Source organism: Sarcophilus harrisii, chromosome 4 (assembly GCF_902635505.1).
Source record: "Sarcophilus harrisii chromosome 4, mSarHar1.11, whole genome shotgun sequence".
In the NCBI taxonomy this organism is placed as follows: Eukaryota; Metazoa; Chordata; class Mammalia; order Dasyuromorphia; family Dasyuridae; genus Sarcophilus; species Sarcophilus harrisii.
The window spans coordinates 278,505,191-278,528,793 of NC_045429.1; the positions used below are offsets into that span (position 1 = coordinate 278,505,191).

Genomic DNA, 23,603 nt, shown 5'->3' on the forward strand with positions numbered 1-23,603 from the left:
AGGAACCCAGAAAGCATTTGCCAAGATTAAAAATCTTGGCATGAGACTGAAGATCAAAGGGATACAGGCGATGTTTTTCTTATTGTTGCCCACCAAAGGCAAAGGATGCAAAGAGAAAATTGATCTGGGAAGTGAACAGCTGGCTAAGAATATGGTATCTGAGAAGGAGATTTAGATTTCTGGACCTCAAATGAAAATATAAAAACAAAAAGTTCTTGGACAGGAAAAAAGTTTACCAAACAAGAAAGTATTTGCTTGGATTTGTTAAACTAAGAAGTATATATGTGTGTGTGTGTGTGTTCATATATCCCCACTAAGCTAGATAGCACAGAGAGTAGATACAGTAAAGGAAAAAACAGTAGTTGAGATTCTTGGTTTATTGGAAACAAAAGCCAAGAACCAGTAGTAAAATCTATCTATATCCTCAAGATTCTATAACGAATGTCTACATTTTAGGCAATAAGCAACATGAATTAGATAACCTAATGCAAAAAAGCAATCAATAATCAATCAATAAGCATTTTAAAGCTTATTATGTGCCAGGCACTATGGTATAGTACAAAAAGAATGGAGGGCAATATGGTTTGATGGATAAAGAGCTAGACTTAGAGACAGAGAACATGAATTCAAGTTCTGCCTACAACACTAGCTATGTGACTGAGCAAATTGTTGAACTTCTTGGTGTTGCAGGCAATAAGTCCTAGAATGTGGCTCTAAAATTACAAGTAGCAAAATAACTAGCTTTGCATTGGTAGAAAGAATTCACACACAAAGAATTTCCTATATCAATGAAATCATAGGTCTGGATTAAAAAAAATGTTATGAGGCAAATTTATTTTACCACACAGATACCACTTATTTCCTGTCTTTATAAATTCACATTAGTTGCTCCTTCTGTTTGGAAAATACTCCTTCTTCATATCCATCTTTTAAAATCCCTTGTTTCCTTCAAAACTCAGCTCAAGCCCTACCTTCTACATGAAGCCTTTCCTGATCCTCCCAACTGACACTACATTTTCACTTCCTATATATGTATATGGTATAACTATACATATAAGTGTATGTACATATACATGTATCACTATATACACGTATGTTGACTTATGCATAGGTTGTCTTAGAAATGTATGTGTTTTTTTTGTTGTTTTTTTTTTAAACATCATGAAATCATTCTGCCCTCACAATTTCATTCTTGCCCTGCAGTGGATAAAGACCTGATCTTGGAATCAAAAAGTACTGGGTTTGAAATACTGTTTCTGATAAATTATGATTATGCGGTTCTCTATAAGTCACAGATTCTCAGTATCCCCAAGTAACTCTAGGCTTTAGAGTAGTTACTAGTCTGCACTGGCAGAGGAAGTTGACTATAGCAGTGAAATCATAAGTCTGATTTATTTTTTTTAATTTAAAGACAAAGATAAATAATTTCCATGATGTAGAAAAACTATAGTTGACTGAAGACATCAGTGTGGACCAACTTAAATCTTTAAGAGCTATTTGAACATTAAAGCAAAAGAGAGGTTACAGAAAATGATTTCAAAAATAAGGCATAATTTTGTAAAATTAAGTGTTAGGAGTTCTATAAAGTTCAGGATGAACTTTAGCAAGAAAAGCTAAAGACAGTAAAAAAAAAAAAAGTTGTTTTTTTTTTTAAAGCTACATTAGGGAAAAAGATAGAATAAGAATGACAAGAAAAAAAGTAACCATTTCTCTAAGTTGGAAAGAACAATGATAACTGACAATAGAAAGAAAGGAAAGCAGAACAATTCATATTTTTCATTGTTTTCCCTTTCAAGAAGAAAGATTTTAGGATGAGAGAAAAAAAAAACTGAGCAAAAATGGCTCAAAGTGAATTGATGCCCAATTTAAGGAGATAGGAAAAAAATTCCTGCCTAACCTAAAGAGGTCAAGTTTTCCTGGCCCAGAAGAACTACATCCTCAGATATCAAAAGAAACAGTGGATATGCCTGCAGAAAAGACTGCCACTGACATTTGAAATGTCAGGAAATGAAACAGTTCCTCAGAACTAAAAAGGGGCAAATATCTTGATTTTCAAAAAAAGGGAAGGAAATATTGCCTATAAGCTATATACCAATGAAACTGATTTTGAAAGATTATTAAACATCTAGAAAAGGAATCAGAATTACAAAATGCCAGTATGATTTTGAACAGGTCAGTCAGTCAACAAGCATTTTTAAGTACTTACAATATGCCAGGCAGACTCAAAGAGTGGTTGTTAGCAATTTAATATCAATCTGTCAGCAGGACTCCAATAGAGGGTTCCTACCACTGCTCAGAGATCTTTGCCTGCCCAGTGCTGTTTGACATTTTTGTCAACGATTGTCAGTGATAAAAACATAGAAGACATACTTATCAAATTTACAAAAAGTGAAAGCCCAAAAAGTCCATAGCAGGTAAGACTATCAAACTGAATCTAAAAAAGATGAAATTTAATAGAGAGAAATAAATGTAAAAACTCTTACTTACATAGGCTCAAAAGCATCAACTTCATCAGTATAAGATGGGTATGGCATAGTTAGAATGTTGTTCTGAATAAAAAATAGGCAGAAAGGAAGAGGGGCAGAAATATGTAAACTTCAAGCTCAACATGAATCATCACTGTGGAAAAAAAAAAAACCCACAAAAAACCTGCCATTGAGATCCTGGGCTGCATTATGAGAGATACTGCTTCCAGAACTTCTAACTATTGGTGTTCTTTGGCCTTTCTTCCCTTTCTTCTATACATGCTTCTGATAACCTTACATAAATGACTCATAAACCTATAAGAAAGCATTTGCTTACTAAATGACTAAATAAGAAAGTCCTGCTGTACTCTGCCCTGGTCTGACAAGATCTATATTATTATGTTCTGTTCTGGGTGCCACAGCTTAGGAAGGATGTTTATAAACTGATGCAGTGTTCAAAGAAGGGTAATCAGGATGCTGAAGGGCCTTAAGTCCATGCCATGTAAGGACTCACTGAAGGAAATGTTTAGATTGGAAATGAGAAGTCTTGGGGGCAAAGGAAAGGAGAGGAGGAAGCTGTTCCTAACTATTTCAAGTATTTGAAGAGTTGTCATGTGAAAGAGGAACTAGATTTGTTCTGTTTGATCCCAAAGATAATAACTAGCAAAAGCAAGAGCAATTTGAAAACGCAGATTTAGGCTTCATGTCAAAAAAACCTTCCTAGCCATTATAGCTATGCAAAGGTAGAATGGACTGTTGCAAGGTCTTCAAGCCTAGGTTGCATGTAGTAGAGATTCCTTTGTGGAAATGGGTCAGATTAGACATCTCCAGAATTTCTTCCAACTCTAACATTCTGTGAATTTGTGACACTGGTAAACTAGATATGTTATTAGGTGGCTCCACCTGAAAATATAAGAATTTGACTACAGAGGATGGCCCAGACTAAAAACAAAACAATAACTCTCAAATACCAATGCAATTCCAAGGAACTAAAAAAGAATTTAATTTAGATATAGAATCTGTGTAAGGTAGAACATGATCTCAATCCTAATGGAATAACTGCAAAAATGGGGTAACAGTAAGAAGCATCTAGAAGTGAGAGTTTTAAAGTCAAAGTTGTGCTGGGCTTCCTGCCTGGTTTCCAGCTTGCTACAGGAAGTGGAAAAATGTCATTCCACTCTTTCCTGTCTTTGGGGTAAGGGAACAAAATGCCATTCTGCAAACCAAGTCTCGGCCCTCCTGCTGAAGAATAGTGCTCCAAGTCTCCTTGGAGGAAGGGGAGAAACATTCCTTCAGCACCAAGCACCTGTCCCTTAGTTTAAACTGCCTAAGGCCTGAGAGAGCTCAATGCCCAGACAAACTCCTATGGATGATGAAAATCTACCCAAAATTATTCCTCAATGATTAACAAACTCCTCCAGGTCACACTCTCCCAACCCATCATTATTCAAATCTCATTAGCTTAAAAATTAAAAATTAAAAAATTTGCTTATACTTGATAAAGCTTATAAAGTTTTATACTGATATATCTTGCCTGGAGGAGACTAAATTATTTACTATGGATAGCTTCTGTCCATTGGTTAAATCTAACTTCAGGTTATCTTAAACTCCAATACTACTACTGTGCTTCTTAATCAAACTTTTCAAAGTCCTTCTCCTTCTCTAGCTCTCACTCCTCCCCTCACAAAAAGGCTGATAGGTGTTCTACATATTAGAGTTTTGTCTGGCTGTTTCAAGAAATGTCTTAGGTGAAAATATTACTTCTTAACTTTTATGTTATGTTATGAAAATAGGAATAGAAAAAGTCCCTATCTCTTTCTCTTAGAATGGAAGCCAAGTATCGGTAAACTAACTTATAAGAGATGATTGTCATTGAATCGATAGTTATTCCTTGGAATCATGGAATTTTTCAACTAGAGTAACTGAAAGATGGCAGAACTTCAGTTAACAATCTGTGGATAAAATCTTATCTTCATCTCTCTTTCCACGGTTTCCTTGCTACCATTATATGTCACTTCAACCTATCCTGCTAACAGAGATAATTGATTGAACTACCATGTGAAAGCCCATTTTTGACAATCAGGAGATGGGAATCAGAGAATCAAAGAATTTGAGAATTGGAAGGGAACCTTGCAGCCATCTAATCCAACCTAAACAAGGAAGAAATTCCTATTATAACATCCCTATAAAGTAGTCACCCAAAATTTGCTTCAACAAATTGGAATGTGTTGAACAAAAAGATAAAATAAAATTGTTACCATTCAAGAACAGTTTGATTGCATTAATTATTACCTCTGATCTGTAAAATTGATCAGAATCTTACAGGGGAAAATGAACTTCTTCATTAAAAAAGAGGAAAAGGATTGACAAATATCCTCAAAGTACATAGTTAAGCGGATTACAAATTGGAAGAAATACTTTTGGAACAGCAATTTATTGAGTAATAGTAAAAGCTGACAGCACGTACACAACCATTAGATTTGTCAAATATAAGCCAAACTGGTTTATCTCTAGCCACAATTTAGGAAATGGTTAAGATCCAAAAGGACACTAAATCACATCCAGAGGAACTCAACCATCAATATGTCAACCAAAAAGGATCAAGTAATTTGGCAGAGTCAGGATTGACTGTTTATAGAAATAGAGGAGTTTATGAGGCCAACTGAAGATTAGGTCATTGTCTCAGAAATTTTAGAAAATACTGTGATTAAGGACCACAGACTTACTGATTAATGATGATTATAAAAGGAAAAAAAACTGTGAGATTCCAAGAGCAAGAATATATATATATATATATATATATATATATATATATATATATATACACACACACACATACACACACACACACACACACATATATATACACAGACATACACGTGTGTGTATATATATATATATATACATATATATATATATATTTTTTTTCTTTTTTGTGTATCTCTAGCACTTACCACAGTGTCTGATAGATAGTAGATGCTTAATTAATGTTTGTTGACTTCACTTGATTTGATGACACTTCAAGTTGCAAGTATTTGCTGAATACCTATATATAATATATATAATCATTTTGATTGGAATTGTACATCAAAAGTTTTTTTATTTGTCATAAACTAACAGACAACAAATCACAGTTTTAGAACTACAGGCCTCAAAAAAAACCCCTAAATTTAATAAAATGTACTGTACCTCTTATGCATATCAGGCATCATACTAAGCAATGCATATACTATCTATACACACGCACATACAGACTAGTTCTTATTCTTTCAACAATCCTGTGAATTAGGAACTACAGAAAGGTCAAGGTAGTGACCTCGTGTGCACTCACTGCATCCTGGATCATCACAAGTTATCTTGACCTTTGTCTTACCAAAGATAAGACTACTGAAGAAAGTACACTTTATGCACTTCTGTTTCACTCAAATCCAATTCAGGTACAAGGTAAGATATCACCCTCATGACATCATGGATGTCTTTGCATCTTGCAATTGGCCAAAGATACATGGATAAAACATTATCTCATTTATGCCTAAATCAAGTCATGGTGTTTGATGAAACTGAAGTATTTATTGTAGTGATGTAGAAACAATAAGTATCTTTCAAAATTTTCTCAAGGATATATAAGATTGCATTTATTAAGCATCTATTATATACAAGAACTATGCTAAGGGTTGGGAATATAAAGACAAAGTCTTTATTTATAGACAATAAATTCTGCAAAGAGTAACATATAAGAAGAATAAAAAGGTAAGAAGAGAGCAGATTGTAAAGAGCTTTAAATATCAAATAGTTTTTATTTGATCCCGGAGATCAAAGGAACTACTGGAATTTATCATGTGTAGAGAGGAATGGAGTAGTGACATGTTCAGACCTGACCTTAAAGTAAATCACTTTGGAGTTTGTGTAGAAGGTAGATTGGAGTGGGAAAGAGATGATGTAGGGAGACCAATTAGCAGGCTATTTAAATAGTCCACGTAAGAGATGATGAGGGCATGAACGAGGTAGTAGCTAAATAAGTGAATAGAAAGAGATCAATACAAAAAAACTATTGACTCAGAGAGCATATAAATTTAAGAATGTTTTCGGAAGTAACTGCCATAAACAGTGCTGGCACAGGACCAAAATGAATCAATCCATTAAAAGTACAACAAAGCTTACTGGTACATGCCATTGAAAGACTAATTGAAGAAAATTAAGTTGTTTTGTTTAGCCAGAAAAAAAAAACCCAACTTTGTGGGCACATACTAAAAGTCTTCAAGTATCCAAAGCATCACCATGTGGAAAAAGAATCAGACAGACTCTGCTTGGCCGTGAAGATTGAGCCAGGAACAATGCACTGGACAAAGTTTCAGAAACATAAATTTCATTTTGAAGTAGGGAAAAACTAATAATTAAAGCTACTAAAAAGTAGAACAAGCTGTCTCGAGATATTGGGTTTTCATTCACTGGAAACCTGCTGGACAGAACTATGTTAAGAGTATTTAGTATGTATCTAAACTCCTTTAGAGCAGAAACAATGTCTTCTTTATCTCTTTTCATTTCTAGTGTCTACCACATTAAAAAAAAAAAAAAAAGGCAAACAACAGCAAAAGCAACAAAACATTTATTAAATGCTTGTTGAATTTAAAATGATTCATATATTGTCAGGCACAATCACTATGATGGGCAAGTTTGCTTAACTGTTTACATGGATGGTGTGAGAGTGTGAAAGTTATTAGGGAATAACTGTGGAATAAAGGGGCACAACCACTTAGGAACCAATATTATAATTTAGTTGGGAAACAATATACATGTATCTCTCAAGTCCGACCCCCTCATTTTACAGAGGGGAAAATGAAGACCTTGAGAAATGAAGGGCTTTGTCCAAGGTCACACAGGTTTACAAGATCCAAGACTCCAAGGTGGAAGGTAGACCTTAGAGGCAATGTAGTACACAATATCTTTCATTTGACAGATGATGTAACTGGGAGATAAGAAAGTTAAACAACTTGCCCACAGTCACACAGATAACAAACATAAGAGATAGAATGTGAATCCAGGTCCTCTTACTCCAGACCCAGAGTTTTTCCACAAGACTTACATTATCTTGAAGGTGATAAATGACAAGTAAATCATGCTTACAGTAAAAATTATAATAACCAGGGACCTCAACGAACGTCGTTCAGAAACAAACAGGAAAGAAGCTAAGGTCCTGAGAAGAATTTTAGAGAACTAAAATATGGTCATTTCTGAATGGGAACAGAAAGGAGTATACATATTTCTCTGCTGTAGAGTATCATTACAAAAAGCTGTCCATGTAATAGGGCATAAAAAACCACAAATATAGAAAAAAATGGAACTATTAAACACATCCTTAACGGCCCATAAAAATAAAAATTGTATCAATAAAGGGTCTTTGAAAGATTAATGATTAAAGAGTAAGTTAATATAAAAGAACTGGTGGATCAAAGAACAGATCATAGAAATACAACAGTGTTGTACTACAGAATGTAAAAAACACCTTGAAATTAACCTACACTTCTTATAGAAATAGACAGATATAAATAACTGAAATGATATTAGTTGCTTTTGAGTAGGCCATGACAATGTAATAAAAATTATATCATTTAAATTAACTTAATTAAACAATATTAGACATTCAATAAGCAAACACTTTTCAGAGCTAGAAAATATGTCAAAGTTCATTAGGAGAAACAAAAGTAAAAAGTCTTAAGAAGAAAAATAAAGAATGGTGAGAAAAAAAGGAGACTGCCAGTACTACAAAACAGTAATCATCAAAACAACTTGATATTTGCTTAAAAAAAAAAAAAAAAAAAAAAAAAAAAAAAAAAAAAGAAAAGTAAGCAAATTTAATAAAGTACATAACACCCACAGGGCTATGGAAAGACATTTTAATGCACACCTGGTAGAAGTATGAACTGGTTCAACCATTCTGTAAAGGAATTTAGAACTAAGTTCCCAAAGTCATTAAGGTGTCCACTCCTGACAGTAATACAAAAACATCTGTATTTCAAAAAGAAAGAAATAAAAAACCAAGGTAGAATAAATTATTGTACACAAATGCAATGGAAGATTATTATTCTATAAGAAAATGCAAAAGGGATGATTTCTGAAAAATATAAGATTTACATGAACTAATGCAGATGAAATGAAGTGAGAAAAACCAGGAGAATTATTTATTCAAGGACAAAAACATTTTATAATGTTTTATAAGAAAGAAAGTCATATGTGAAAGATTTGAGAAGTCTCAACAATGAAATAACCAATCAAGATTCCAGAGAACTAATATTATGTTATGTTATGTTATGTTATGATGTTATGCACCTCCTGAAAAAAGAGATGTCTCTTTTTTTTTCTTCTTCATAAAACCAATTCCTAGTTCTATTTGTTTATTTTGTGGTTAGATTTATCTAGTTCTGATAGAAGGAGGTTGAAATCCCCCACTAGTATAGTTTTGCTATCTATTTCTTTTTGCAACTCCCTTAACTTCTGCTCTAAGAATTTGGATGCTATACTACTTGATGTTATGTATGTTTAGTACTGATATTACTTCATTATCTATGGTACCCTTTATCGAGATGTAGTTTCCTTATTTCTTTTAATTAGATCTATTTTTGCTTTTGCTTGGTATGAGATCAGGATCGCTACCCCTGCTTCTTTTATTTCAGCTGAAGCACAATTTATTCTCCTCCAGCCTTTTACTTTTACAACGTATGTTTCGTTCTGCTTCAAATGTGTTTCTTATAAACAACATATTGTAGGATTCTGGCTTTTAATCCACTTTGCTATCTACTTCTGTTTTATGGGAGAGTTTATTCCATTTACATTCACAGTTAAGATTAATACCTCTGTATTATCTACCATCTTATTTTTCTCAGGTTATACTTTTCTCTTTCCTTTCCCTTTTCCTTTCTCACTAATGCTTTGCTTATAAACAACCACCTCTCTCAATTTGCCCTCCCTTTTTTCAGCCCTCACATCTTATTCTTTTCTCCTTCTACTTCTGTGTTTCCTTCTACTTCTGTGTTTCCTTCTATTAACCTCCCCTTATCCTTTCTCCCTTCCCTTCATACTTCCCTATAGAGTGAGACAAATTTCTATACCAAATTAAGTATGTATAACATTCCCTCTCTGAACAAAATCTGAAGAGATTAAAGTCAAACAATGTTCATCTTCCCTTCCTTCTTTCTCTCTACTATAACAGATCTTTTGTACCTCTTCATTTGATGTAATTTATTTATCTCCCTTTTCCTCTTCTCCCAGTACAATCCTTTTTCTCCACCCTAATTTCTTTTTTATATCATTACATTAAAGTCAACTTATACCTACAACCTTTAAGTATGCCCGTTCTAACTGCCCTGACAAAGATAGTTCTCAAGAGTTACAATTATCTTGTTTCTGTATGAGGATATAAACATTTTAATCTTTAAAAATATACTCTTTTTTCCTTCCCTATTTACCTTTTTATGCTCTTAAGTCTTATATTTGAAGATCAAATTTTCTGTTCAACTCTGGTCTTTTCATCAGATATGATTGAAAATGCCCTATTTCATTGAATGTCTTTTCCTCTGAAAGATAATGCTTAATTTTACTAGGTAGTTGATTCTTGATTGCAGTTCAAGCTCCTTTGCTTTCTAGAATATCACATTCCAGGCCCTTTGACTCTTTAATGTGGAAGCTGCTAGGTTCTGAGTAATCCTGATTGTAGTTCCTTGATATTTTATTCTTGGTCTGATAATTCTGGAATTTTGCTACAACATTCCTGAATAGCTCTCATTTCTTTTCCCCATTTTTCTTCTATTTCTCTTTTTAGATTGTTTCTGAGTTCTTCTAAGAGAGCTTTTGAACTTAAGGCCAGTTCATATCCCCTTTTGAAACTTTACTTGTAGGGATTTTGCCATTACTATCTTCTAAAGGGTTTGTATTCTGATCTTCTAGTCTCCATAGTGGAGTAGTTTGCTATAACTCTTTTTGTGTTTTTGCTAATTTTTAAAAGTTGAGCTCTCCTCCTGAGAAACACTGGAGATTGTCTAAAATTTTTGCAGGAGGACAGGGACCTCTCATTGACTGCACTGGGGCCAGACTGATGCTGCAGGCTTTGCCACTGTGCTAGGCTGGCCTGGCCAAGTCTCACTTGTTATGCTGGGGTTCAAGGCCTCACAATTTGCCTTCTGTAGCTGCCTTGGAGATCTCACAGCTGGCCTGTTGCTCCATTGGCCTTCTAAACCAGGACAGAGTAGCCAACATAGCTATACTTTGGTTAAGAGCCTCCTGCTAAATTCCCCTCACCATGCCTGAGTTGGACTGCATTTCTCACCCCTCTTCTCCCTGTCCAATTGAAACAGACCTTTCCTGAAGTCTTTTTAAGCTATCTTAAGGGCAATGATTACACTCCAAAATCCATTCAGAGGCTTGATCTAGCATTGATTCTGAGGGAAGCTAGGGAGAGCTCGGGCAGTCTCCTGTCTACTCTCCACTATCTTAGTTCCATCTCCAATATGACAGTCTCAAGGTAAAGAGTAAGACAGATGCTGTCAGACATGAACCATGAATGGATTTGTTTTGCTTGAATACATATATTTGTTAGAAGGGGCTTTATTTCCCCCCCCCTTTTTTTTAAGAGGGGAATTTAGGGAAAAGGAGGAAGCTAGAATTACTTTATCAAAAAAGAAGAAAAGTGGGTCATCAAAGTATTTTTAAAGATCTACTTAAATAGAAGGTAATAGGAAACAGATGAACAAGATAACTTTGAAAGTAACATTAAATTTCAAGGGAATTAATGAAAAAAAAAAAAATCAAATGAAGGTGGCTTAGCTGTACCAGATCTAAAATTATATTATAGAGCAGCAGTTACCAAAACCATTTGGTATTGGCTAAGGAATAGATTAGTTGATCAGTGGAATAGGTTAGGTTCAAGGGACAAAACAGTCAACAACTATAGCAACCTAGTCTTTGCCAAACCCAAAGACCCCAGCTTTTGGGATAAGAACTTACTGTTTGACAAAAATTGCTGGGAAAATTGTAAACTAATATGGCAGAAACTAGGCATTGATCCACACTTAACACCATACACCAAGATAAGGTCAAAATGGGTTCATAACCTAGGCATAAAGAATGAAATTATTAATAAATTAGAGGAACACAGGATAGTTTACCTCTCAGACCTATGGAAGGGGAAGGAATTTATGACCAAAGAAGAACTAGAGATCATTACTGATCACAAAATAGAAAATTTCGACTATACCAAACTGAAAAGTTTTTGTACAAACAAAACTAATGCAGACAAGATTAGAAGGGAAGCAATAAACTGGGAAAATATTTTTATAGTCAAAGGTTCCGATAAAGACCTCATTTCCAAAATATATAGAGAATTAACTCTAATTTATAAAAAATCAAGCCATTCTCCAATTGAAAAATGGTCAAAGGATATGAACAGACAATTCTCAGATGAAGAAATTGAAACTATTTCTAGTCATATGAAAAGATGCTCCAAGTCATTAATAATGATGATTGTTGGAGGGGATGCGGGAAAACTGCGACATTGATGCATTGTCGGTGGAGTTGTGAACGAATCCAACCATTCTGGAGAGCAGTATGGAGCTATGCTCAAAAAGTTATCAAACTGTGCATACCCTTTGATCCAGCAGTGTTACTACTGGGCTTATATCCCAAAGAGATCATAAAGAAGGGAAAGGGACCTGTATGTGCACGAATGTTTGTGGCAGCCCTTTTTGTAGTGGCTAGAAACTGGAAACTGAATGGATGTCCATCAGTTGGAGAATGGCTGAATAAATTGTGGTATATGAATATTATGGAATATTATTGTTCTGTAAGAAATGACCAACAGGATGATTTCAGAAAGGCCTGGAGAGACTTACACGAACTGATGCTGAGTGAAATGAGCAGGACCAGGAGATCATTATATACTTCAACAACAATACTATATGATGACCAGTTCTGATGGACCTGGCCATCCTCAGCAATGAGATCAACCAAATCATTTCCAATGGAGCAGTAATGAACTGAACCAGCTACGCCCAGAGAAAGAACTCTGGGAGATGACTAAAAACCATTACATTGAATTCCCAATCCCTATATTTATGCCCACCTGCATTTTTGATTTCCTTCACAAGCTAATTGTACAATATTTCAGAGTCTGATTCTTTTTGTACAGCAAAATAACAGTTTGGTCATGTATACTTATTGTGTATCTAATTTATATTTTAATATATTTAACATCTACTGGTCATCCTGCCATCTGGGGGAGGGGGTGGGGGGTAAGAGGTGAAAAATTGGAACAAGAGGTTTGGCAATTGTTAATGCTGTAAAGTTACCCATACATATAACCTGTAAATAAAAGGCTATTAAATAAAAAAAAAAAGTAACATTAAATTTATTAGTTACTTGAAAAGTATCAAAAAATTTATGGTTTCATGTATAATCTTCATTATCTTCTACTTATTAATATGTTGGTGTTAAGTTCAGAATTTTTAAAAAATGTTTTTAAAGAAACCTTTGAATGGCTAAAGTAATAGATGGGGAATTAATGCAGTTAATACCTTTTAAAGACAGCTTGAGTCCTGAGGGGGTATTATATCAAATACAGGTATAATGGTGACAAATGTTATGTTAATTAACCTCAATTTTTGAATACATTATCACAATTCTATGTGGAATTGTTTCTGGCCACATTGATGAAATAAACAAGCCTGTAAAGAAAAAAAACCAAAAAATATATGGAGGAGTTTGTATTTGTTCCAATATATAATAAGGAGCCATTAGAATTTACTAATCTGAGAAGATCCATGGTTAGACATGCTTTAGAAATAATAACACTTTGACAGCAGGATAGAAGATGTATTAGAGAGGGGAGAGATTTAAGATCAGAAGACAATCAATTATTCATACGTTATCTACAAACACAAATCTAGAGTGCCTCACCATTTGCAGGGAAGACATTTTTATTTGAAGTTTGCACAGAAACTACTCCATGACAATGGCAAACACATCTGTCAAGAGCTTGTCTTATTGTATGCCTTATTTAATACTAATAAGAGGACTACTAAACAAAATTACCTCCATAGTTTCTAATGTTCAGTTGTTTTTCGTTATGTCTGTCTCTTCTTAGTCCCTTTTGGGCTTTTCTTAGCAGTTACCCAGCACTCTATACACTGGGCTACTTAGTTGCTCATTTTTCAGTAAATTTTTTTTATATTCTTAATACATATGCATGGGAGATACTTTGTTGGAAGAGAGTAATAATGAATTTTGCTTTGTTAAATTAAATAATAAGCCAGTGGGATCTAGTACAGAGTTGTCCATCTTTTTCAATAAACTAAACTAATGTGCAGATGTGGTCAGCTGGAGACAGTTGATTGCAAAAGCCTGTCAAGATAATGACCCACTAATCCACATAAGAAATATCAAGTGGATGGACAACTAATGAGTGCATATCAATATATCTAAGTTGGATAGGCCCTGCCAATAGACAACAATCAGGAGTCAAAATTAAATAGGAGGAGAATGGACAGGGCCTCACTTGGGAAACTTCACAGTGCTTTCACTAAATGGTTTCCTGCCATAAAGCTCATCTTTTAGCACTAATTCTAATGATGGTACATGGTTCCAACTCATGGAACACACAATCCTAGAAGAATCAAAATAATAGGCACCTCAAAAGTCAATGGAAAAGTGTCTGGTGGTTTTAAATTGGCTATAGCACATCAACAATGACTCACATGCAAGATACGAAATAAAGAACTGGAAAAAGAAGGTGAACTAGTCATGTATCAAAAGCAAAACTCTAAAATACACCCTGAATACTACACTGGTAATTCATGAAATATTGACTCAGATAAAGGCCTCACATACTTTGGGTAGAGTCATGATAGAGAAGATTTATGGAAAAATATAAACAAGAATCATATAGGATAAGAAAGCATTGATAAGTTTACCCATACTGATAAGATCACAGATGCAGGGAAGTAATTGTAAGTTAATACTAAGGGTAAGGGGTCAACTTACTGTAAAGATGCTGTTCAGATTACTGAAGACCAATACAAGGACAAATCTATAAATATCTAAGCTTCCTGCAGTTGACAGAAATGAACCACAAACCACAAAGCAATGAATGAAAAGTTAAATAAGATAGCTTTCTTGGAGAGAAAATATTTTAAATTTATCTTAATACATCTAATGAAACAAAGCCAACAAATAGTCTTCAATCTTGGCTTTGAAATAGTAAATTGATATTTTTAAGTGGCCTAATGTAGATCTAGATGCTATGGCAACACACTGTTAATAATATAAATTCTGTGAGTACCTAAAAGTTGCATTATATACTTGATCCTAAGAAAGGAGAAAAATTAGCATTAATAATTTATATTACTCACAGACTGTAAAATTTCTTTTACTTCTATAGCAAGTCTGATTGCAATCTATATAAACGGGTAATAAAAACTGTCATATTTCTGCACCACTGTCTGAGAAAATAGTATAAGAAACTAACAAACTGAAAACAAGTTGATGAAACAAAAAGAGCTTCATGATAAATACACACACATACACACGATTAATTTAGCAAAATCAGGACAGGAGATCAGTAGACCCTAAGTAAGATTTAAAAACTGTTTCTATGACTTTTATGAGGAAGGTAAAATGAGCACAATTAAGGGAACAATTTCTGTGATAACAACACTGTAAATGCAAACAACTTTGAAAGACTTAAGATCTCTAATCAATGCAATGAGCAACCATGATTCCAGAGAGGGAAGTAATAGATTCAAGATGCAGATTAAGACACATATTTTTTGGATGTAGATAATATAGGAATTTGTTTTGTTTAATTATGCATATTTGTTACACAGGTTTTCTTTTTTCTTTTAAACTGGGGAAAAGGATAAGAGAGAAAATTAATTGAAATTAAATTAACTGAAAAATAAAATAAAACAGTCCTCTCAAGTGGTCTACTGAATTTCACAAATTTATATCATTATCATTTTAATGGCGGCTTACAACGAACTTTTACATGTTATCTCATTTAAGTCTCAATCTCATGTTGCAAACATACCTACAACATGGAAGATAGAATCTTCTGGCAATAAAAATGTGTGCATTTATAAAAGGAAATATTAAAAAACATAGGGAAGTATCTCTCATTAGGTCTCTTATGTAGTTCTAAGGAGCTGCCTACCTTAACATTCAGTAACAGTTTTGGAGATTATATATAGGGTGTTTCAAAAGTCTTGGGGCAATTTTAAACTCACTGAAGCTTAAAATTATACTCTTTGATTTAAGTTATTTGATGAAAAGAAAGGATGCATTTGGGCAATTCAGTACAGAGTGATTGGGGTGGACAACATATGGTTATATTCACCACCAGACCAAATATAAAATGAGAATAAGAGATGACAAATGTGGGCTGATAAAAGGACTAAAACAACTAAAATGATTAAAGACTCATTATTACAAGATGTTCTGGAATAGAACCATTACACACCAAGAAATGCTGCCTAACAGGCCAATCTGCTACTGGAGAAAACTAAGGAGTAGAATTAATTTAATCTACTAGAAACATCACAGGTAAAAAAACTCAAAATAAAAGTAAGCATGTAGATTGAGCAGTTAAATAGGAACACAAAGAAAAGTTAGTCATCTAAGCAAGAAACAGTTCCAGATCCACTAACTAAATATCCATCTCATAGAATTAAAAACTTGTTTTAGTAACAACTCAAAAAATACTTTCTAGATAATTGTATAACCATGAGATAAGTATGGTAGTAGAATTATAAGGAATTTATTATACATTTATCTGAGATAATACGTTAATTCAACAGGCATTTATTAGGTACCTACTATGTGCCAAGTGCTATGCTAGGAGTTAGAAATATGAAGAAAATAGTCCCTGACTTCAAATGGTTCAGATTCTATTAAGGGAAAAAAACTGTACACTGGATGAAATAACGTGGGGGAAAGGGTGATAGATCTGCTAGTACCTGAAAGGGAGGAAAAGCTGTTTCATATGGGAGATGGTATTTGAGTTGAACCTTGAAAGAAGTCAGAGAATCTAAGAGGCAGAGGTCAGGAGTGCATTCCAGACATAGGTAGCAATCTTTCAAAGGCACTGGCACAGGGAATGGAATGTTGCAAGTTAGGAACAGCATATAAATGAGGTAATATATAATGAACATGGAAAGATAACCTAAAGTCAGGCAATGAAAGGGTTTTAAATGCTGAAAGGGGATTCTATATTTTATCCTAAAAGCAAGAAGAAAAAATAATAGTTTCTTAAGCAGGAAAATGAAATGATCCAGACTGTGTTTAGGAATATCAATGTTATCAAATCTTCCTCCATTCTTTCTCCCCCCCCCCTTTTTTTATTTAAAATAAATACAAAATAGAAAAAGAAAAAAACCTTGTCATGTACATAGCAGAACATAGGAGAGGATTCAAAATAAAAAACAATAAATTTCCATTTTGAGAAAGCCTATACTACACAATGTCAGAGCTGTCCATCTTTTCCTCCCTTCTTTGAAGATTATAAAGAAGCTACATATATTGTCATACTTGGTAGATAGTCTGGTTGGTTTGTAAAGTGACAGTTGGAAATGGAAAGGGGATGGATGTGAGATGTTGTGGAGGCAGAATGGCCAAGACCTTAGCAGATGACTATATATGAAGGGTGGTTCAAAGAGAAAAGTGTAGGATGATGCCGAGGTTGAAAAGGCAGAAAAATGGTTTCCCTCTCAAAAAAAGATTGGGAGGTCAGGAAGAAGAGGACTTAGAGAAAAACAATGAACTAAGTTTTGAACATGCTGAGTTTGAGTTATCTACAAACATCTAGTCTAACATATCCAAAAGGCTGTCGAAGATATCAAACTGGAGTTGTAGAGATAGACTAAGACTGGCTACAAAGATCTGAGAATCATCTGAAATATAAGCATAGCAATGATACTAAATAGTTTTATTTCTTGTTTATGTATATATTTCACTCTCCTATCTTCTCATATCCCCTTCCTCTCCTACTTTCCTACAGAGTAAGACAGATTTCTAAATCCATAAATGTGTTTGTTATTTCCTCTTTGAGCCAATTCTCATGAAAATAAGATTCACTTACTCTCTCCCCTCCCTTTTCCCCTCCACTATAAAAGCTTTTTCTTGCCTATTTTATGGCAGATAATTTATAGCATTCCACCTCTCCCCTTTCCTTTTTCCTACTATATCTTCTCTTATCTCTTAATTTTATTTTTTTAAGACATTAACCCTTCATATTCAACTCCTACCTGTGCCCTCTGTCTAAATATACTACTGCCATAACAATAATAAAGTTTTTATGAGTTACAAGTATCATTACTTATTAGAGGACCTTATTAAGTCCTTTATGATTTCTCTTTCCTGATTACCACCTTATGGTTTTCCTGAATCCTACATTTGAAAATAAAATTTTCTATTCAGCTCTGGTATTTTTTATCACAAATGTTTGAAATGCCTCTATTTCATTGAATAGCCATCTTCTCCCTTGAAGGATTATGCTCAGTTTTGCTGGGTAGGTGATTCTTGATTGTATTTCCAGCTCTATTGCTCTCTAAAATATAATGTTCTCAGCTCTCCAATCCTTGAATGTAAAAACTACTAAATCTTATACTATCTTGACTGTGGCTCCACTATACTCAAGCTTGAAGATTTTCTTCTTGACCTGGGAATTCCAGAATTTGCTGGGAATTTTCATCTTGGAATCTCTTTCAGGAAGTGATTAGTGGATTCTTTCAATTTCTATTTTATCCTCTGGTTTTAGAATATTAGGACAGTTTTCCTTAATAATTTCTTGAAAAATGATCTCTGGGGTCTTTTTTTGATCATGGGTTTTAGGTAGATCAATAATTTTAAAATTATCTCTCCTGGATCTATTTTCCACTTCAGTTGTTCTTTCAATGAAATATTTCACATTGGTTTCTCTTTGTTCACTCTTCTGATTTTGTTTTGTTGTTTCTTGACGATTTATAAAGTCATTAGCTTCCATTTGCTCAATTCTGATTTTTAAGGAATTATTTTCCTCAGTGAACTTTTGTACAGCCTTTCCCATTTGCCCAATTTTGCTTTTTTTAATTTTATTTTATTTTTTTAATTTAATAGCCTTTTATTTACAGGTTATATGTATGGGTAACTTTACAGCATTAACAATTGCCAAACCTCTTGTTCCAATTTTTCACCTCTTACCCCCCACTCCCTCCCCCAGATGGCAGGATGACCAGTAGATGTTAAATATATTAAAATATAAATTAGATACACAATAAGTATACATGACCAAACTGTTATTTTGCTGTACAAAAAGAATCAGACTCTGAAATATTGTACAATTAGCTTGTGAAGGAAATCAAAAATGCAGGTGGGCATAAATATAGGGATTGGGAATTCATGTAATGGTTTTTAGTCATCTCCCAGGAGTTCTTTCTCTGGGCGTAGCTGATTCAGTTCATTACTGCTCCATTGGAAATTATTTGGTTGATCTCATTGCTGAGGATGGCCAGGTCCATCAAAACTGGTCATCATATAGTCCAATTTTGCTTTTAAAGGCATTCTTCTCACTAGCTTTTTGTATTTCCACTTACATCACTCTCACTTCTCTTATTTTTTCCTCTCTCTCTCACTTGATTTTCAAAATCCTGAGACCAATTCTTATTTTGTTATCATCTTCTGAGTGTGTGTTTTGATCTTCCTTGTCACCATAGTAACTTTCTATGGTCAGAATTTTGACTGCTCATTTTCCCAACCTATTACTTGGCTTTTAATTCTTTGTTAAAGTAAGGCTCCATTACTTTGTTAAAGTAAGGCTTTTAGTGTCTTCAATAGCCTGCCTCAACTGTTGAAGATGCTAAAAGGAGGAGGAATGATGGTGGTAGCAGTCAGAAACTCATATTATTTATTCGGGGGAATGCTATATCAGGTGCTCCGATTATTAAGGGGGCTAGTCAGTTACCGAAGCCTCCGATCATAATGGGTATTACTATAAAGAAAATTATTACAAAGGCATGGGCTGTGACGATAACATTGTAGATTTGGTAATCACCGATCAGAGTGCCTGGTTGGCCAAGTTCTGCTAGGATTAGGAGACTTAGGGCTGTGCCAATTATGCCTGCTCAGGCGCCAAATAGTAAATAAAGAGTTCCGATGTCTTTATGATTTGTAGAGAAAAGTCATCCAGTAATGAACATAGGTAAAATGGCCGAGGATAGGCAATGAACTGTAAATTCAAAGACAGAGACTAGATATTTCTATTTACCAGTGTCGTAAATTGAAGCCAAATGTTGAGGCGCTTAGCTGTTAACTAAGAAGTAGGGGGGGATAGATACCCTCCAGGTTAGAGGTAAAGGCAGTTTACTGAGACTGCCCTGGGACTCCCGCCTTTTTTTTTTCTTATAAGGCGGGGAGTCTCTAGATGTCTGCAAAGGCTAGGTGATTTAACACCTGCTTAAGGCTTTGAAGGCTTTTGGTCTAGCTTGAACCTAAGCCTTTAAATGGGCTCTGAAGTATATATTACATTGAATTCCAAATTCAAGGGTGGAAGGTGCATTGTTCCAAGATTCAAGAGTTCTGTGCAGTTGTTTTCAGAGGTCCTTCTAGGGACCTGACCACAACCATCCTTTTTCCTGCTCCACTATGACTATAATGTCAAATAGTCACAAAAACTATAATGTCTAAAGCAACAGAGTTCTTCCTTAGTACTAATAAAGAGAGCTCCTGTAGGCTAAGGCCTCTGGACTCTATGGCTGCCACTGTCACCCATTCCTAGTTTGCTGGTTTCCTGGGGCCCTTTCATTCCAGTGAGACAAATCTTTCCTGCCAACCTTCTAAGTCCTTAGTCCTCAAGTATTTGGTCATCCTGAACAATGAAGCCAAATGAAAGGATAATTCAGAGTTTGAACACATATACACTTAAAGCTACTTATTTGTTTGGTATTCAACCAGTCATTAATTATTAACATTTTAAAAGGGAGATAATTTCCAATTTATTTTTATCTCTGCTGCAAGCTCATGTCCAAGAAGAGGGCACTGATAAGCAATACGCCATGAAGACATGCTACCCCTCTGGCCATATCTTGTTTGACCTGAATTTTCAAGAGAAATAAGAAAAAAGACAGAAAATAAGATTCAGAAACTTTTCCTAGGAAAGAATGTTAGTCAGTTTAATACCATCAGTCTTCCATGGGAAACAAAAATAAATTTTTAAAAATTCCAAATCTCAAACTCAAGAACATAGCTCATCTGATTTAAGCTCTGACACATTTTCAACAAGGTGAGGAAGACAATATCAAGTACATATGTGAAAAGGTAAATGTCTTACTTTTTTGTGAGACGAGGATCTAAAGGAGGATGCTGGGCTCCATATACAGGCTGGATACTGGAAGGAAGAAACAAAAAAGAAAAAAAAAAAAATAACCAACATATTCAATTGATTAATAGTCTTCAAGAAATCATCTGTTTTGGGGAAGACTACAGAGTGGGTCACACAATTCTAAGCTCTCTAGATTTCCTCAACAAACAAGATAAAATAGCACCTGAGGATAAATACAGAGGGCCAAAACCAAACAAGAGTTAAGGCAGAGCAGTGGTCCTCCTGGGACAACTGGAGAAGATTTAGGCAATAGTGAAGTGCAAAAACCTCTCCATTACAGCTGCTAAAACAACAAATAGCAAGCCCTGAGGGAAGCTGGGTTAGAAGGCAGCCTCAGACGCAACTCCAGAAATTCTTGACTCACACATACTGTTGGGGGGGAGGGGAGGGGTCAGACACCAGAACAGGGGAAGACTAAAGGATCTCTGCTGCTAAGGATCCAACTGCACTAAAGGCATGAGGGAACCAACACATGCCCCCTGAGTGCAGAAGCAGTGGGGCTGGATGTGGACATTTACAGGAAAGCTAAATTCTTAGTTTTAACTCCAGGCCAGAGGGAAGAAATGATGGTTGCAGCCACTAATGAGCTCTCAGGGAACAAAAGCATTTCCAGTATAGTGTGAATGGGGGTCCCAGCTATTGCTTAGAGGGGGAAGGATTATCAGATTGGGCCCTGGAAAAGTTCAGAAAATAACAGTGAAGAAGGATCTGAAGCCAGAGGTACCATTCCCCACACTTCAGGACTAGAGGTGATTATAACAAGCTGCTAAAAAAAGAAAAACAACAACAAAAAATAAATGAAATTGAGAAAGCAAAGGAAAAAGAACCCAACCATAGACAGCTACTGTGGGAATAGGAAAGACCTGGGTTCATTTCATCCAAGATGGATGAAATTCCTGCTAGGTGGAGTGAGAAAATAGCTAGATCTATGGATGCTCCTGCGTGACTGAGATTGCCTGCTAGAGGGGGGTAAACTGTTCATCCAGTTCCAGCACCGGCTTCAACTGTTGAAGATGCTTGAAGGAGAAGGAATGATGGTGGTAGCAGTCAGAAACTCATATTGTTTATTCGAGGGAATGCTATATCAAGGGCCCCAATTATCAAGGGTACTAGTCAGTTACCGAAGCCTCCAATTATAATGGGCATGACTATTAAAGAAAATTATTACGAAGGCATGGGCTGTGACGATAACATTGCAGATCTGGTCATCACCGATCAGAGTGCCTGGTTAGCCAAGTTAGAAGTGGATACTGAAGCAAAAAAAAAAAAGCCTCTCCTAACCCAAAGAGTAATGTCAAATGGTCACCTGCCCCAAAAACAGTTCTTGGAAAAACTTTAAAAGGACTTTAAAAATTAAATATAAGAGATTGAAGAAAAATCAGGAAAAAATAAAACCAATCCAAGAAAATTATGAAAAGAAATTCAATTGACTGGAAAAAAAAGATTCAGAACCTTAAGAATACTACTCTTCGAAAACTAGAATAGACGTGGGGAAACGGGAGAGAGAGAAAAAGACATAAGATACCAAGAAATAATTTTTTAAAAAATTGTAGATAGAAAAAAATAGAAGAGAACATGAAACATATAATAAGAAAAATAACCATTCTGAAGAACAGATCAAGAAGAGCACACATAAGAATTATCAGACTACCGTAAAGCTATGATTAAAAAAATGCTGATAAAATATTATAACAAAGAAAAGTGTCCTGAAGTTTTAGAACAAGAAGGGAAAGGAATAATAGAAAAAAAAAAATTCATCAATCACTACCTAAAAGAGATCCCAAGATGAAAATACAACAATATAATAGCCAAATTTCAAAAGAGAGAGCAGTGGAATACAGTAGATGTACAATCTACAGCAGGAAACTAATATGGTAATTCAGTGTTTGACAAGTGTAAAGCCTTAAATTTTTGGGACAAGAATTCATTATTTGGTAAAATTGTTGGGAACCCTGGAAAGCAGTCTGACAGAAACTGAGCTGAGACTAATACCTTATATCATTTACCAAAATAAGCTCATAATGGATACATGACCTAGATATAAACAAAAATTACAAGAAAATTTGATGAACACAGAACTTATGGACTTACCAGATTTATGGACAGGTGAACACTTTATGAGCAAATGAGTTAGGGAATATTGTCAGATATTGTCTGACAATTTATATTGTCAGATATAAAATGAATAATTTTAATTACATTAAGCTAAAAAGATTTTATACAATAAAACAAATGTTCCTAAGATCAGAAGGAAAACAGAAAATTGGAGAAAAATTTTATAGGCAGTTCCTCAGATAAAGTTCTTATATCTCAAATATATAAAGAATTTTGTCAAATCTATAAGAATGTGACAAATGTTCAAAGGATATGAACAGGCAGTTTTTCAATGAAGAAATCAAAACAATTTGTAATCATATGAAAAAGTGTTCTAAATCATTATTGATTAGAGAAATGCAAATCAAAACAACTTTGAGATGTCATTTTATACCTATCAAATTGGTTAAAACAACAGAAGTTGGAAAAGTGACAAATGAAGGGGATTTGGAAAAATTAGCACCTTAACTCATTTTCCATAGATCTTTTAGCTGATCCACCATTTTGGATAATTTTGGAATTATGCCCAAAAAGTTATTAAACTGTCTATACCCTCTGATCCAGTAATACCATTTAAATCTGTTTCCCAAGATGATTGGGGAAATAGAAAACAATCTACATGTTCTAAAATATTAATTGCAGCTCTCTTT

At 34.5% G+C, this 23,603-nt stretch overlaps 1 protein-coding gene across 1 annotated transcript in view; it reads right to left on the minus strand.

Annotated features, from left to right (window-relative positions):
• The window catches only part of TBC1D22B (TBC1 domain family member 22B), a 93,958-nt gene that overhangs the window by 62,459 nt on the left and 7,896 nt on the right, over window positions 1-23,603 (minus strand). The window contains exon 2 of the mRNA XM_031964945.1: window positions 20,809-20,865. Within this exon, the coding sequence (XP_031820805.1) occupies window positions 20,809-20,865 (57 nt within the window). The remainder of the gene's footprint in view (window positions 1-20,808; window positions 20,866-23,603) is intronic.